Source organism: Pogona vitticeps, chromosome 6, assembly GCF_051106095.1.
Source record: "Pogona vitticeps strain Pit_001003342236 chromosome 6, PviZW2.1, whole genome shotgun sequence".
In the NCBI taxonomy this organism is placed as follows: Eukaryota; Metazoa; Chordata; class Lepidosauria; order Squamata; family Agamidae; genus Pogona; species Pogona vitticeps.
Window position 1 is genome coordinate 109229603 of NC_135788.1, and position 15465 is coordinate 109245067.

The following is a 15465-nucleotide window of genomic DNA, read 5'->3' on the forward strand; positions in this document are numbered from 1 at the left end:
CAGTGTCCATTACTCCACATTAAACCTTCAGCAATCATAATTTAAAGCACAGGTAGGGAATTTGTAGACTCTGTGTTGCTCTTTAGATTGTATCTCTCCGTATTCCCAGAAATGGGGAAGCTTTTTTGGTTTTCTTTTATATCTCATAGGATTCCTCCACCAGAATGGAAAACCTATCACTTTCCTCATCTGTGATCATTGTCCCCACCCTCTTACAGATATATGTTACAGTGTCAAGGTCAAACGTAGGACTCTTGAACAGTGACCCCAGAGCCCTGTAAGATTTCTCACCACAACAGTATCAGCAGGGAGGGAAATAATTCCTTGTAATTTTCAGAACCGTGTTTGGCAGATTATAGATTAATTCATTGGTCGCCCAATTTGGTTTCTACCTCTGTAAGGTACACACCACAGGAGCTGTCTTTTTTAAAAAGCCAAAAGGCTCTACAAGATGCCTCCAGCTCTGGAAGTAACAGAAGCTGGACCTGGCAGGAATCTGCCTTTTCGGTAATCTCTTAACAGGATGGGAACCTTCTTGACATGTTGCCTAGGACAGCCTGAGCCCTTTTGTGCCTGAGGATGGAAAGGATAGTAGAAATGAAATTAACAGGGAGTATTAAACTTATGTGGAATATTCTATTCTACACTTAATCAAGCTAAAGCAGTTATCTTGTAGATTTTATCTTTCTGCAGTGGCTTTTAAGGCAGCAATTATTCTTCTGATGCAGAAGAAACTTAACCTGCAGACATTCTGCCACAAGTCTAAGATGATTAGAGGTCATAAAGGCTGCATTTTACAGAAATCTCTATTTTGAATGTAAGAATTAGAGACGGTCACGAATCAGAAAAATGGTGATTTGTGATTCATCAAGGCCAATGAATCATGAATTTAAAACTTAGGGTTTTTTCAAATTAGGGTCAATTCATTTTTGACATTAAACCCTATAAAACAGGCCCCCAAACACCTAGAGACACCAAATTTGCAGGGTAAGCTCCCCAACTTTCCTTGACATGCCCTGCAAGTTCGGTGAATTTTAAGATTCACATATCCAAGTTATACACCCACAAGGAGTCCCACCCAAGAAAGTGCCCTTTAGCAGTTGGCTTGGGGAAACCCAATCTTCACCAAACTTGGAGGGATTGTAGAGGAGAGTCGTGGGAAACTTCTCCTTGATTTTGGTGTCTCTAGGTGCTTGCAGGGAACTTTCCCGGAGCAGTCCTCTGTGTGTGTGTGTGTGTGTAACTCAGACATCTGAAACACAACCTTACCATACCTGGAGGGATTGTAAAGGAGAATCAGAGGACCCTTCCCCGCAATTTAGGTATCTCTAGGTGACTTGGATGTCGTTTTATAGCCAAATAAATTGATGAATCAATAATAACTAACATTTTGTTGATTCATATTCATGGGGGGGGTTTAGCTTTGGACAAATATGAATCAACAAATTAGTGATTTTTAAAATGAATTTGGTGATTCATTTTTTAATTTGTGCTATCTCAGGTAAGAATACAGAACTGGGGTCTTTGTGCCTGCTAATAAAGACTGTGACGCAGTGATGGAGCCCATGTTAGACCTGTAGAAGGCCTGAATATTTAGCTGTCAATATTGATAGTTTGATGGTCTGGTGTAGTGGATAGAGTGGCAGACTAAGACTTAGGAGACCTGGGTTCAAATCCCCACCCAGTCATGGAAACTCACTGGGTGTGTGGAACTGATAAAGCCACTCCTTAAATATTTGACTTAACGTGAAAGCCCTATACTGTGAGTTGGTTCCAACGGGGCGGGTGAGCTGGAGTAGAGCTCTGGAAATACTGCAAGTGAGGCACAAAATTATATGGCATCATGGAAAGTTAGGAGGAGCTCGCTTACGGATCTAATAAAAAAGCTTTCACAATATCCGACTATCCCAGTCAGCTCTTTAAATGTAGTATAAAACATTTCTAATAAACAAATTCAGGATTATTCAGGATGGATGTCGCATGCATTTACTGTCACCACAAAAAGAACAGTGTAGAAGGGTCTCAAACTGTTTTGAGTAGGAGGCAGGGGGAAATGTTATGTGCCATCAAGTTTCTTCTGACCTTTGGCAACCCTAGTAGGGTCACCAAGGCATGCGAGATGTTCAAGGGGCAGTTTTACCAGCGCTGCCACCATCCTTCCCCACAAGTGAGTTTCCACGGCCAACCACGGATTTGAACCCAGGTCTCCAGGGTCAACTGTCTCTTGTGCTGGACTAAATGAAATCAAATGGGATCGTTTCCCTTTTTTTAAAAAAAAAGCAGCAATCACTTGCAGAAATAAAGAATATTTTATTGCACAAAGGCTACAGTAGTCATCCATGCACCTTCCCAGAAAGCTGTGACAATTTTTTTCCATTGTGGCAGACAAGCCACACTGTTTTACAGTGCTTAAGAAAAATTACATTTTAGGTTTATAGTTTTCATAATCTCTGGACATGACAGTCAAGGTATTCTGGGAGTTTTTGTCCAAAAGAGTAATCTTTCTGAGTCCTGCTATTTCAAGATGCAGGGTTCACTTTGGTTGCGCCAGTCTCTAGTTCAGAGCTAGACAGATCACAGAGTTTATTGGCATTTCCCCTCCCACCACCATACATGGCCATACAGGGAACAATCCTATTTTGACTTTTTGAAACAGATAAAAATTGCAGAGTGATAATGATTTAGTAGGAAGAGCCCAGAGTTGAACTGGAGTGTGATATTACCAGTTCAAATGTCACAAAAACACTCAAGAGTCCTGTGGCACCCTGAAGCCTATAAAGTTTTACTGAGCATATGCTTTAATTGATTTTCCTTGAGGGCTTATGTCAAATAAAACATGCTAGTCTTAAAATTAGCACAGGACTCTGCTATTTTTTTATGCAACAGATTAACACAATTACCACCTTTTTTTAGAAATTTAGTTTTTTTAAATATTTCACAGTATTTTGTTGTTAGTTTTGGTTCCTATAACAGAAAGGTCAGGGCACGCAAACAGCATCCTTCTCAATCGTGTATCTTCAAAAAGCGAAAAGTGCTTCTTATATACTGCCCTATATCACTTAAAGCACTCTCTGGGCATTTTACAATTTAATTATGCAAGCTAGACATTGCTGCCGCCGCCACCAGCAAGTTGAGTACTCAAATTACCAACCCTGGAAGGATGGAAGGCTGAGTCAACCTCAAGCTGGCTACCTGGGATTGAACTCAGATCGTGAGCAGAGTCTTGACTGCAGTACTGCAGTTTAATCGCTATGTCACAAGCTGTCTCTTCAGTTCTATGGCTAAGGCTTTCCCAGGAATGGACAAATATAACAGAGAATTCTGATAAGGGCTGCTTTTCCCATCACTCTTTCACCACCACAGGAGAACATGCATAACCCTGAAATGTGTGCTCCTTTAACATAATTTAAGGATGGCTGGGGAAAGAAGGGGACTAAAGTCTTATATACAGCCAGCCATGAACAACAGCATACCCATCCACCCAGTTATGGCTGCATCCGTTGGGGCAGATGACTTATTTCCCCAAGTTCATACAAAGGTACATTGAACATACATGCATTAATTATATGCAGAGACAGAGGTCAGGTATGCAAGTTTCCTCCATAAGGTTAGACCAAGACCTTAGTGCACACAAGAGATCTCTCAAAGATTTCCCCACCAAACTCTAATCCACTACTGACAGATATGTTAATTGCCCGGCAACTAGAAAAAAAATGCACCAGAATAATGCGGTCCAGTGGATACAATATTGGAACCTAGGCCTTGTGTGTTTAAGCTCAAATTCATCCTTTCATTCACAACTGACATTAGAGACAAAAACTCAAGTCTGTTATTAATATAAGGGCCACAATTTGGAAGACTAGGTAATATGGAAAAATGCCCCTGCCATGTGCAAAGTGTCTTTCCCTAATTAGGTAAAACAGTTTATAAGCTTATTGTGAAGACCATGCATTGTGAATTTCTCGACCCTAGTGACTGCTGTAGAACAGGCAAAAGAACAGCTCAGTGTGCAGTGCATTCTTCAGACTCCACATAAGTGCATGTTATGAATTTCAAAGTGCTAAAGTAGTAATTTAATATGGCTGTTGTGGTTTTTTAAACACCCCCAGTAGGACAGCAAAGTTTTTTTAAAGCCTTTTTGCTCTAAATATAAGAGATTCATTGTCTGGCACTGTTCTCATTTCAAATGTAAACAGTCCTGCTTTCCCTCATTTCTCAGAGAAAAGAAAAGCAGGCTTGGAGGAAGGCCAAGCAGCTTTATGAAAATTAAAAGCAGCAGCATCATATAATGCGAGTCCTTTGCAAACAAACAAAAACACGCAAGGGAACCATTCAAGAACAAGATTACCCCATCTCTCCCTCCTATGATAGCTGTGCCTGAGTTGTAATTTGACTCGGATCATTCATTCGGATGCTCATGTCTCACTCAATAGCTTCGCTTGGGGAAGATGCACTTCCAAAGACCCACCACCCAAAAAAACAGTAGCAGAAATCTCATGTGGTTTCTGGTTATCTGTGCAGTATTAGGAGTTGTGCCTCTGCATACTGCTCCTACGATACTGCAGAGGAAAATAGACGTCACCATGACCATGCCTTCTGAACTTGCCAGGCTTGCCCTTAGAGGCTGTGCCAAAAGGGCTAGCTAGAACCGTGACCGCAGGGTTCCAGCCTAGTCACACTGTATGGGTTGGAGCTATGGGAGAGACCCCAACTCCTAGCTCCCTGAGATGTTGGCAGGCACGCTCAGCACAGAAGGTTATGTCCAGCTCAGAGTGAGAGAGGAGCCAAGTCTGGACCTCTTTCTTCAGCTGTTCAACAATTTCAGGGGCTGTAAGGGACAAAGAAACACAGATCAGGGAACCTGCTCAAACTTGGCTAGAACTAAAACGCGTCTATATTCCAGTGAACCAAGGTGAGGTCATACCTATATCCTCCTGTAGGGGGTGCTGGTGATAATGATGATGATGCAGCTGGAGGAGGAAGCTCTGTGCCAAGATGACCTCTTTGGCATGTTCCTCCTGGGCGCGCAGAGCAATGGCATCCAGCAGCTCTGCGTTGTTGGATGTACTGCGGTAGTAGAGCATATGAACCAACTCTAGGGAGTGGACATTTCGGCGCTGGCCAAAAGCCTTTGAACATTTAGAAAACAACCCAGAGTTATCGTTAGAAAGCCAGACTTGCGGGGGAGGAGGGGACACTTGGGACATACACAAGAAAAGAAGCTGCAATTCAGGCCTCACCTCCACAACAGATTTGTAGGGCGGAAGCAGAAGCAGGGTGCTGTTTTGTGTTGCAGTGAGACCTTCAAACACATGTTTGGTATGTTTTCCCAGAGATGGGAAAAGCGACTGTTTTAGACTACTACTTCTAGAACATGGCTACTGGCAGCTTCCTATGTTGTTCCTATGGCAAACAAGATTGCAATTGAGAAGAACAAACCTGTCAATCACAGGTTCCCAGTTTCTAGGATTAAATTTGCCTTATCCTGATTCTGTCCCATGTAGAGACTTTTTAAATAAAGGTCTGAACAAAAACATGTGTTTCTCCAGGGTGCTCCCATTTTATTATGGCTTTTCTCTGTTGCCTGCACCTTAATCGCAAGTATTTATACAGAATTATTTAGTACCCCAAAGTGCTACGCATATATTCTCTCACCAACTTACAGGGAAACAGGCCAAGAAACTGTAGGATGCCTATATCCATTCAGTGAGTCAAGTGCAAGGTAAAATTTGAATCAAGGGGGTGCTGGCATCCTTTTCCATTTCACTCCCCACACAAGCTCTTATTAATAGCAGTAAAGCAATCCCTTGATCAACAATACCATGAGGCCTCCTGGGCTTTGTGAATGGTCACCACGTCATCTTTCAACTAAAATGGTCAGCCCCATCCCTGATGCAGTAAGAATATAAAAGCCTTCCTGGATCAGACCAAAGATCAATCTAGATCCAGATTCTGTTTGGGGAAGCCCACACAGTGGCTCACATTACATATTCATCTTATTCCACTAGTCCTCCCTCTTGGGAGAATAGAAGAATCAACTATAGCAGTGGTCCCCAACTTTTTTAACTCCATGGACCGACTGGGGAACACAGGGCACCCCCCACGCTCACACACAAAGGAGTGGGGGGTGCACTCGCATGCGCACACACTTGCGCGAAGGAGCTGGGGTGCTCACATGGGCACACGCAAATACACAAAGGGTGGGGGGGCATGGGGGGCACACACGTGTGCGAAGGGGTGGGAGGCGCTCGCTCATGCATTTGTGTGCATACACGAAGGTGCTGTGCGGAGGGGCGGGTGTGCAGGGGGGTGGGAGATCTGTCTCTGCGGCTCAGTCCAGCCCAGGCCCGGTACCAGGCCGTGGACCCCTGATCTATAGCATGCAGAAAGAGATGGGCTATGTTTTCGAAGAACCTGTGGTTGTGAATGTGTTTCACAGATAAGCTGGCTTTTTTAAACAGAATTCTAGTATGACTTGCAATTTTCTTGACAACAATCTAGACATACCTTCGAAGCCCGGAAGGCCATTAAGGCAGCGAAAAAAATTAGCAGCGTGGTCGTGCCAATCTTAAGGTCAGAAAGCACCACCATGCCAACATTGACAAAAACAGCCAAACCGCTCACAATAAGCATCATATTGAGAAGTGTGCGGTAAAGGATGGAGGTGCGGACTTTGACGGCTGGCAGCAGCTGCTCTAGGCCTTCCAAGGGAATGTCCTTAAAGCATTTCAGCATCAAGTAGGCATTTTTAACCCGTGCAGCCACCACCACTCGTTTGAAGTAACGCCTGGATCAAGAGAAGAGAAAGGACAACAACACCAGAACACATAAACAGTGTAAAAAAAGTATTCAAGCTTCTTATTGTGCCAAAGATCAAACAAACAAACCCAGCAATATTTTCTTTCTAAATCAAGAATTCTGCAAGAGATTAATCTCTAAAAAGTTCCAGTTCTAAGAAAGAGAATTTATTTTAGTTTCTGGTGGCAAGTAATAAAATGTTGTTCTGGCAAAAGAAAACTCAAATTTTATGATACATCGAGGATTTTATGATACAAGCCTGCCACAATGACATACAAGGTCTGGCATAGGGGCTGTAGGTCAGAAAGCAGAGTACATGCTTCACATGTAGAAGGTCCCAGGTTCAGCCCCTGGAATTTCCAGTTTGTGAAAGGTAAGGTAGGGGGATGTTGGGAAAGATCACAACCAGAAACAGTGGAATGCTATTCCCATTGGTTAAACTAAAGAATCTGGCCCAATTCAAATTGTCAATTCCACTTAGAGACATAGAATCAGTGGACATTTGTCACATTAAAACTTGTGCACATTTCATTGATTCAGTGGGACAAATCTTGTCTAAACTAACATTGGCATCAGGCTGCTGCTTTCTGGCTAGATGTTAAGTTTAGCACAGGAATTCTTCTAGTCGTTTATCATTTGTACAAAGCCTGAAATGCTTTACAACAACACAATAAAACATAAAATGCAATCATACCACCTATAAGAAAGCTCCAGATAGCTAATGGGGAGGAAAAAGTCAAGGAAATAAGCCTGAAGCTGAGTCACTCCTGCCCGCTCAAACACTTTACGAAAAATGGGTGATTTCCTACCACACGGCAGTTATTACAAACCTCTAGGTTGAGAGAGGTGTTTTCAAAAGATTTGTGTCACATTAATGCCTCTTTGAAGGTAGCAGGGGACACCCTCTCATTCAACAATGAAGTCACTACTTCTTAGATGTGCTCAGTCAATTCTCCTTAGCTAGACCAAATAAGCCATAACAGGCAAGAATCACTATGTTGCCTAGTGCTCATTGTGGCAATGTATTACCTTCAACATCAGAAGCAGAATGCCCCTGTATAGAAGTTGCTGAAGAATAATAGCAAGAGAAGGCGGGTGCCCTCATTTTCTGCTTGTGGGCTTCCCAGAAGCATCCTTGACTGTGGTCATTTTATGAATAGGATGCCGGATGAGAGAGATCCATGGGCTCTTCTTACTTCCAATACTCAGCTAGATGGAGGGATGTCTGACCTGGGAGAAGGCAGCTTCCTATGTTAATGCAGCATCTTGGGAACAGCTCTCCTCAAAACGATCTCACTGGATGGCAACAGATATCAGGGAGACAATATTTTCTTGCCTGTCTGATGGAATCCGAGTCTTGTCAAAGAACCCCCTCTTTTGGACCGGAAGCGTGGTCATCACACGCAGGGGCCCGATCCGTTGGCCCAGGGCCCAAAATCTCATGTATTCATATTGATCCAGATTCACTGTCACCTGCAGAAAGAATGACAGATCTGGCAAAAAAAAATTACACTTGTTGCTAGGGGGAGGAGTGATAGGTATTTAGTGGCAACTCCTGTCAGGGCCTAGTGTGAATGTTCTGGTTTTCAGTTTGCCACATTTTTTTAGCTAAACTTTTTTCCAGCGCATTTTTCAAATACCTGATAGCATTAACAGCAATCAACCCACCAAACACCTTTAGCATAAGTGTAGTAGGAAAATAAATAAATGGGTAATAAAAACCTAATACTGGACATGTGAATAAAACAAGCTATGCAATCAATGAAAAATAGTATGAGCATTTTCTACTGTGTTCATTCTTACAGAAAAAAATCATGGAAGAGAGTGCTATAAATGACTACCAGCTATGGTAGCTATGCATTTCCCTCTGTATCAAAGCCAGTATGCCTCTGGATGCATGTTGCTAGGAAGAAGAATCATGAGAGGGTTATTGCCCCCATGTCCCACTAGTGGGATTTGCAAGGGGATCTGACTGGCTACAACAGGAAATAAGAGTTCTGCAGATTTGTGATTTTGGATCACAACTCTAATAGCTGCTTAGGGGACTCTGGGAGTTGTGGACCAAAATCGCACATCCACATACCACTATCGGGGACAGAATGGTAGACTAGATATGCCTTTTATATGATCCTGCACAGACCTTCAAAAATAAGTCTAATCTAAGCAAATGGCTGACATCACAAAGCTCCAACGTATGGGGTTTAAAAAATGTTTGGAGCTCTGCTGTTGACCCCTCCTGCACAAAGCCAGATAAACCGGAGGGCCTTTCATTTAGTTCTACCCATACTTAGTAGCATAATCTTCTCAGTAACAAAAATTCCAGGGTTGGTCAAATCCCCAAAGGATGAGAAGTATTCCTGTTTAGTTCCAGAAGCTTCAGAGAATAGAAATGAACTTCAGGGACTTCAGTCTAGGCCTGCACAAATCAAGCCCAAGGCTAGATTCAGGCTGGTCTACATGCAACAGCATGAGGTGGTAAAATAGGCTTAATTACTCCAGCCTGTTGAGGGAAGAAATCACAGGTATAAATATTCTCCTATGCCAAAAATCCCTAGCAAACAGAAAACCATCACAGCAGATATCAGCTAGGAAAGATCCTGCCCCTTTCATGTTGTAATTGATGTACGTGAGCCCAGAGGTTGGACTTGAGGGCCTTACAAGCCCCTTTCAACTCGAATTATTCTATGATTCTACCGTATGTGGTGGAAGGTGTAGAAAAATATTTTAGGACTGGCCCACTTTACTCTCACCACATTTTTATGCAGACGGCTTGATTTCAGTCAGTATGTTCTAAGGAGGAAGAGGATGTGCCCTCCCCTCACCCAAGCACAAGGCCACACCTGGACTTCATCATGCGGGTGATGGACCACAAGGGCATAAGCCAGGGCTTCTTCTGACAAGCTGTTGAAATTGGCCTGGTTCAGCAGTGGCTCCATCTTGGCCAAAACTTCCTGTTCTTTCACTAACCGCTCAGCATCTGTCATAGAGAACTCCTCCAGTGTGTCCCGATCAGGATTAATAGGTGCATACAGAAACTGGCGGGGGCCGGGGGGTAGAGAGAGAGAAAAAACAGTAGAACAGTTATTAGTATGAAGATAACATCATGTTTCACTAATTGCTTGTCATATGCTACAAACAGTTCTCTGCTGCTGGGCAAGTTGGCTGGATAAGGAAGGGAAGTCTGCTCCAGCACTTCTCTACCAGCCCACTCACTTTTTATGCTGGCTGTGGAGAAACTGGAGCTCCCTCCTTCTGCGCCACATTAAAATGTGGAGGATGGTGGAAGACAAGGCACACTCCATCCCTCTGCCAGCAGATCTGCACAACTGGATGCATTTCTGTGCTGGCTGCAGAAGAAAACAAGCCTCTCGCTTATTGCTATTGTTATAACTTCCCCAGCCAGTTGAAAGGTAGTTAAAATTGAATAAAGGCCTGTGTAGAGGATCAAGGTGGTGTTTTGGCCAGATTGCTGAACTGGGACTTGAGAGACCCAGGTTCTCATTTTCACTTAGGCATGAGGCTCACTGGACAGCCTTGGGCCAGTTACACACTTTCAGTCATGCTTATTTACAGGGTGCCTCTGAAGATAGGAGAGGAGGGCCATGTATATTCATCAATGGAAAGAAGGAATATAAATGTAACTAATAAATAATAGATAGTGTGGTTTAATAGATATGGGTGTCAGATCAGGACTTAGGAGACCTGAGTTCAAATTCCTACTTGGCCACGGAAATTCAGAGGGGTGTGTGACAATGGCAAATGACACCTTGAATATCTCACATATCTCAAAACCCCTATCAGTGTTGTCATAGGCTGGAAGCAACTTGATGTAACATCAAAGCCGCAACAATGTTTAACCAATAAATATAGCTACATGGCTACATTTATGCTCATCAGAGCCTATCACTTCTAGGCAAGGTTCCTTCTAACCCAGGTGGATGCGTGTGTCTCTGCCTCCCTCCATGCAGTTTTCTGCCTCCCTCCATGCAGTTTCCCTCCTCCTCCTCCTCCTCCTCGCAGTGATCATATTTAACCTCTTAGATTCTGGTTGCAACAGAACCCTTTGTGGGGGGAAGGGGTTGCAGAGTCGCACATTCATGCATGGGTGAAGCTGCGAGAAAGAGAGGCGAAGCCCTGCCCAGCGGGGATGAAAATTAGAGGGAACGTTGCTTCTGCGGCAAGCTCGTAGCTTCCCACCCTAATACTTGTCCTGCGGTCCAATATACAATTCATGGAAAAACAAGGCACATTGTTATTATTACTTGTAACTGCTCTCGGACAGAGTGGTAACGAAGCAGAAGATTGGAATCCACATGGGAGACAAAGGCCATGAACGACTCTCTATCTGCGGGGCTGGACGAGTGGAATTCCTGAGGGAAGGAAAAGAGAGCACAGTTCAAGCCAAAAGCAGTTCCAAGCAGCAACCTGTTTTATGGGGGGAAATTCTTCATGTCACATTAAAATGAAGCTGTTTATGTAAAAAGGATGCTTTGTTTAGTCAACCACAGCAGTATCTGAAGTGATGGCCTATACCATTGGTTGCGTGCAAACTGCTTAGAAACTGATTTTTAATAAATATTGCAAATGAATAAACAGGTATTTGGAAAACTATATTCTCACAAGTTTGCCTGGATGTTAAGATTTCTCAAGGACAGCCTTCTTAAAGTACCTTTAGGGTTGCTGGTTAGCAGCTTCCCGAACATTTCAAGGACAAAATCTGAGACCAAAGGGTGGGCCTTTGTGATATCCCAGGAAACAGACCCTTGTGAAATAACTGCAAAAATGATTGTACTGTAATTGTCCAGTAATTGCAAAACAACCAATATAGGTGCAACACATCTACAAACACTGTCACATTGAGCTGGTAAGCCCTGAGACCAGCTAGGAATGTAGAGATGGCTGCTCAGGCATTAAGGCTCCGTACACAACAGATCAAACTTTTTCCTCTGTTAGCACCATGAACCCTGAGACTTCTCTTAATCTGAAGCCCCCAGAAAATATCATCGTAACTGCTAGATACATTGCATGTCATTAAAAAGTAACAAATCAACAGATAACAAATCACTTTAAAACTCTGCTCCTACTGTACTGGAATGCCACCTTGTTACTAACCCTGATGTAAATTGAAATGGGCTCAGTTCATAGTGTGCCACTACCAATGCCCTTGAGCCAAATTATTTCTTCCGACCTACCTCAAGAAGGTGATCCTCTTTAAATTTAGCCATGCAGTTCTCGGCCCACCCCCACTCTCATTCTGATTCACAAAAAGCCCTCTTTTTTCCCGACACAAAGGTAACACATGGGGAGCAAAGTCACATACAAAAAGTGGAATCATAGTTTTCAGTCTAAACAATACACAACCTTCCACATACAGAATGCTCAAAACAGTTTTCATACTTTCAGAATACTGCTGAAGAAACTTGGCCAGCAGGAGGCAACCCTGAGTCCTCACATGCTTTGGACTACAAACCCCATTATTCCTTATCACTGATGTTGCTGGTGAGACTGATGTTAGTTGCAGTCCAAAAAATCTGCAGGACCTAAGCTGTGTACTGTTGATCTAAGCACAGCAATCCTGGATAGCCAGAAATTCTAATCATTGTTCCTCCCTCATCTTTGTTTTTTGCATCCCTCTCTCTTTTTTTTTGCAATATCATTTATTATCCCTTTTGTCGTCTTTTCTTTTCCAGGTCATGCAACTCACCATACCTGCAATGATTTGTCTCCTTCTCAATGTGTTAGTTCACATGTTTCTTCATTTTCCCCTTTTTTAAAAAACCTTTTCAGAAAGACCTAAACCACCTTTGTGCCAGGTAGGTTCGAGTTGTACATCTTTATCTGATTTGGAAGACCTTCACCCATACAATCCAGAGAAGCAGTGTGGTGTAGTGATTTAGAGGGCTCAGGAGATCTGAGGTCTTCAAATCCCCTGCCAGCCATAAAACTCATTGAGAGACCTTGGGCTAGGGACACACTCTCAGCCTGACCTATTCCATAGTGTAGTTGTGAGCAGAAAGAAGAAACAGCCTTGCATGCTACACTGAGCTAACTGAACAGACAAATAATAATAATAATAATAATAATAATAATAATAATAATAATAATAATAATAAATAATAATAATAATAATAATAATAATAATAATAATAATAATTTGTCATTGTAAGTATATACACATACAACGAAATTCACAGACACCCAGAGACCAGACACATGCACACACATAAACAAAAATAAATCCTCTCTCCTGTGCTACAAACACACTTCCAGCCAGGGGATTACAATTTGCTAACAAGGCCCTACTCCAGTTTCCATACTCTTATGAGATACAACCTCTTCTACTAAAAACACATAGCTCCAGGACTATGGAACATCTCTTTTACTTTCACCAGCCCCTTTTCAGAAACTGGACTAGGCATTCTTATTCTACTAAACACTTCCAAAAATAATTTGATATCTAGTTTTTATTGCAACTTTTATTTAATGAAAGTATATTAATTTCATGTTTAGTTAACTTTATTGTGAACTTTATTACATACCTTGTATTTTTACTTACTTAGTACCTTAATGACATACTTAAAAGTAGCTTAAGAGTATTTATAGCTAAACATATTTTTTTCTTGATCATCCATCCACTACTGGGTTTTTCTACACTTAGACATTAATTTGTTAATATCTGAACTCTTCATACATCTCTGCTTTGGCCATCTAACCAAGATTAAGCTTTCCACAAGGGCCTTCATCAGTTCTGTTTAATATAACACCAGCTTGCAGCACTCATGAAGTTTTAAAGTTTTAAACAACAGAAGTGTATTATTCAGTGTTCTCACATGCTGACAGGTGTTTACCTTTAGGATGCAAATGGCTTTGGTGCAGAATGAATTAAGCTGTACCCAAGACAGTGTACACTTCTCACTGAAAGGTCAAACAAAGCATTTTCTGCACAAAACTAACCGAAGTTCTGGGCCAAAAGTATAGAATAAGAAAAGTGATACATTTTTTTTACTGCTACATCTGTTTGTGCTAGCAACAGGCATGGAGGAACTGCTTTCTAACTGCTAGCAATTGTTTGGACAGGTTCCCTGATTCCAGTATTTCAACACATGCACCCAAACATACTGAAACCTATTTTTACCACTTTTAGGAGCTAGAAAGTTAAGTAAAAGTTGAAAGGGAGATTTTTGAATTCTGTAACTGCACCATATTTTTCTGAGTTTTCAGAATTCATGCGGGCTCCTATTTATACCTTTACTAGGGCATCCACCAGCTGATCCTTGGAAAAGGGGATGTATCGCTCTTGATAATCCACTGCCCAGTTTTGTGGCTCTGTCGGTTTCCACATCTTCCGGTATTTCACCATCTTGGCAGCTAGGGAAGACTTACCACGGCATGGCAATCCTATAACCCCAGCCCCTAGGGCCAGTCGTGCCACACACAGCATTCTAGGGCAGTCCAAAGGTCAACAGTCAGAAAACCAGCAGTATCAGGGCATGTTTGGGTTGCCTTTGAAAAGTTCTTTTTAATAATCAACTCTAATTTGCAAATAGATACCACCACTTAGAGAAAGCAATGCTGCAGGCATGTCCTTCAAAGCAACAAGATCAAAAGTCAGCAGAGGCTTAGGCAGACCAAGGAGACCAAAATTCATCAGTGGATACGGTATGCAAGGCAAAGGATGTTCATGATCTGAGTTTCAGCCAAAGCAGAAGGCTCATGCACCACAGGACAAGACTTCACACACCCCCAGTTCAGCGAGCCCTGGTCCAAATCAAAGGAGCAAAACAAGATGCAAGGGTCAAAGTTCACCACCAGCCACAAATACATCAAAGTGTCTGAACTGATGAGGGTAAAGGTCATTCCTCGCCATTCTGTGCAACGCCCCCGACCAACTTACGGACCAAGCAGTTATCCATTCTTTCCTCTTCGGGCAAAAGCAAACTCACTTTTGGCCCGATGGAAACAGGAGAGGTTGGAAGGGAGCGGAAAAAGAAATCGACCATGAGAGCACCAAACTCTAACCTTAAAATAGAAAGGGCTGACATTGACTTTATACTGCGCAGGCGCGTGTTTCGTTTTCTCTCTCCCCCCCCTTTCTGCCCTTAACTCCTTCCTTTCATCTTATTTGCTCTCCAGTTGTTTTGGGCCCGCTCCGCGACATACGCATGCGCAATTGCTTGTATCTGGACCCTGTTACGTCAGACTATACCACAGAGATAGAAAAAAATAGAATATGAGCATGCACAACGTTGCATTTCCGCTACGCCGTTTTTCCCCAGCCAATTTCCTATATATTATTTCAAAGTGATTTCGTCGGAAAAAGGTTATTGAAGCCGGGGCCTAGATAGTTAGAACCCCATGCTCAGTGCCCAAATGCCACTGCACACTGAGGTCTGTCACTAAATTTTGCAGTCACAGGCCAAGTACTGTAGTTTCTTATCAAATGCGCGCAAGCGCACTACTTTCTGTCTCGCTCCACTTTTCCAAATTGCGCATGCGCAAAGCGTCGCTGCTTCCCGCCCACCTCTTCTCTTGTGCGCAGTCCAGAGGTTCTGAAGTGGCGCGCGATCTTCTCCTCCCCTCCCCCAACAGTTATTTCCAACTGTCTGAGTGGTAGGGGTAGTCAGTGGAGTGGACCAATCAGGCTTCGAGTTCTGTCAGACGCTCTTT

General features: G+C 42.8%; 1 protein-coding gene across 6 annotated transcripts; it reads right to left on the bottom strand.

The window, feature by feature from the left end:
• Positions 1-2290: 2290 nt before the first annotated feature.
• TMEM143 (transmembrane protein 143) lies at positions 2291-14961 on the bottom strand. 6 transcript variants are annotated; one of them, XM_078377051.1, is made up of 8 exons: positions 14742-14831; positions 14045-14240; positions 11061-11168; positions 9639-9833; positions 8135-8271; positions 6508-6787; positions 4925-5129; positions 2291-4828 (listed from the first exon to the last, which is right to left on the bottom strand). In XM_078377051.1, the coding sequence occupies exons 2-8, from the start codon at positions 14237-14239 to the stop codon at positions 4674-4676; spliced, it is 1275 nt and encodes a 424-aa protein (XP_078233177.1). In that variant the 5' UTR covers position 14240; positions 14742-14831; the 3' UTR covers positions 2291-4673. The 6 variants fall into 6 exon arrangements, with proteins under 6 accessions (XP_078233177.1, XP_078233178.1, XP_078233179.1 ...); XM_078377052.1 differs by having other exon boundaries at positions 14693-14789; XM_078377053.1 differs by lacking the exon at positions 14045-14240 and having other exon boundaries at positions 14742-14961.
• Positions 14962-15465: the final 504 nt, after the last annotated feature.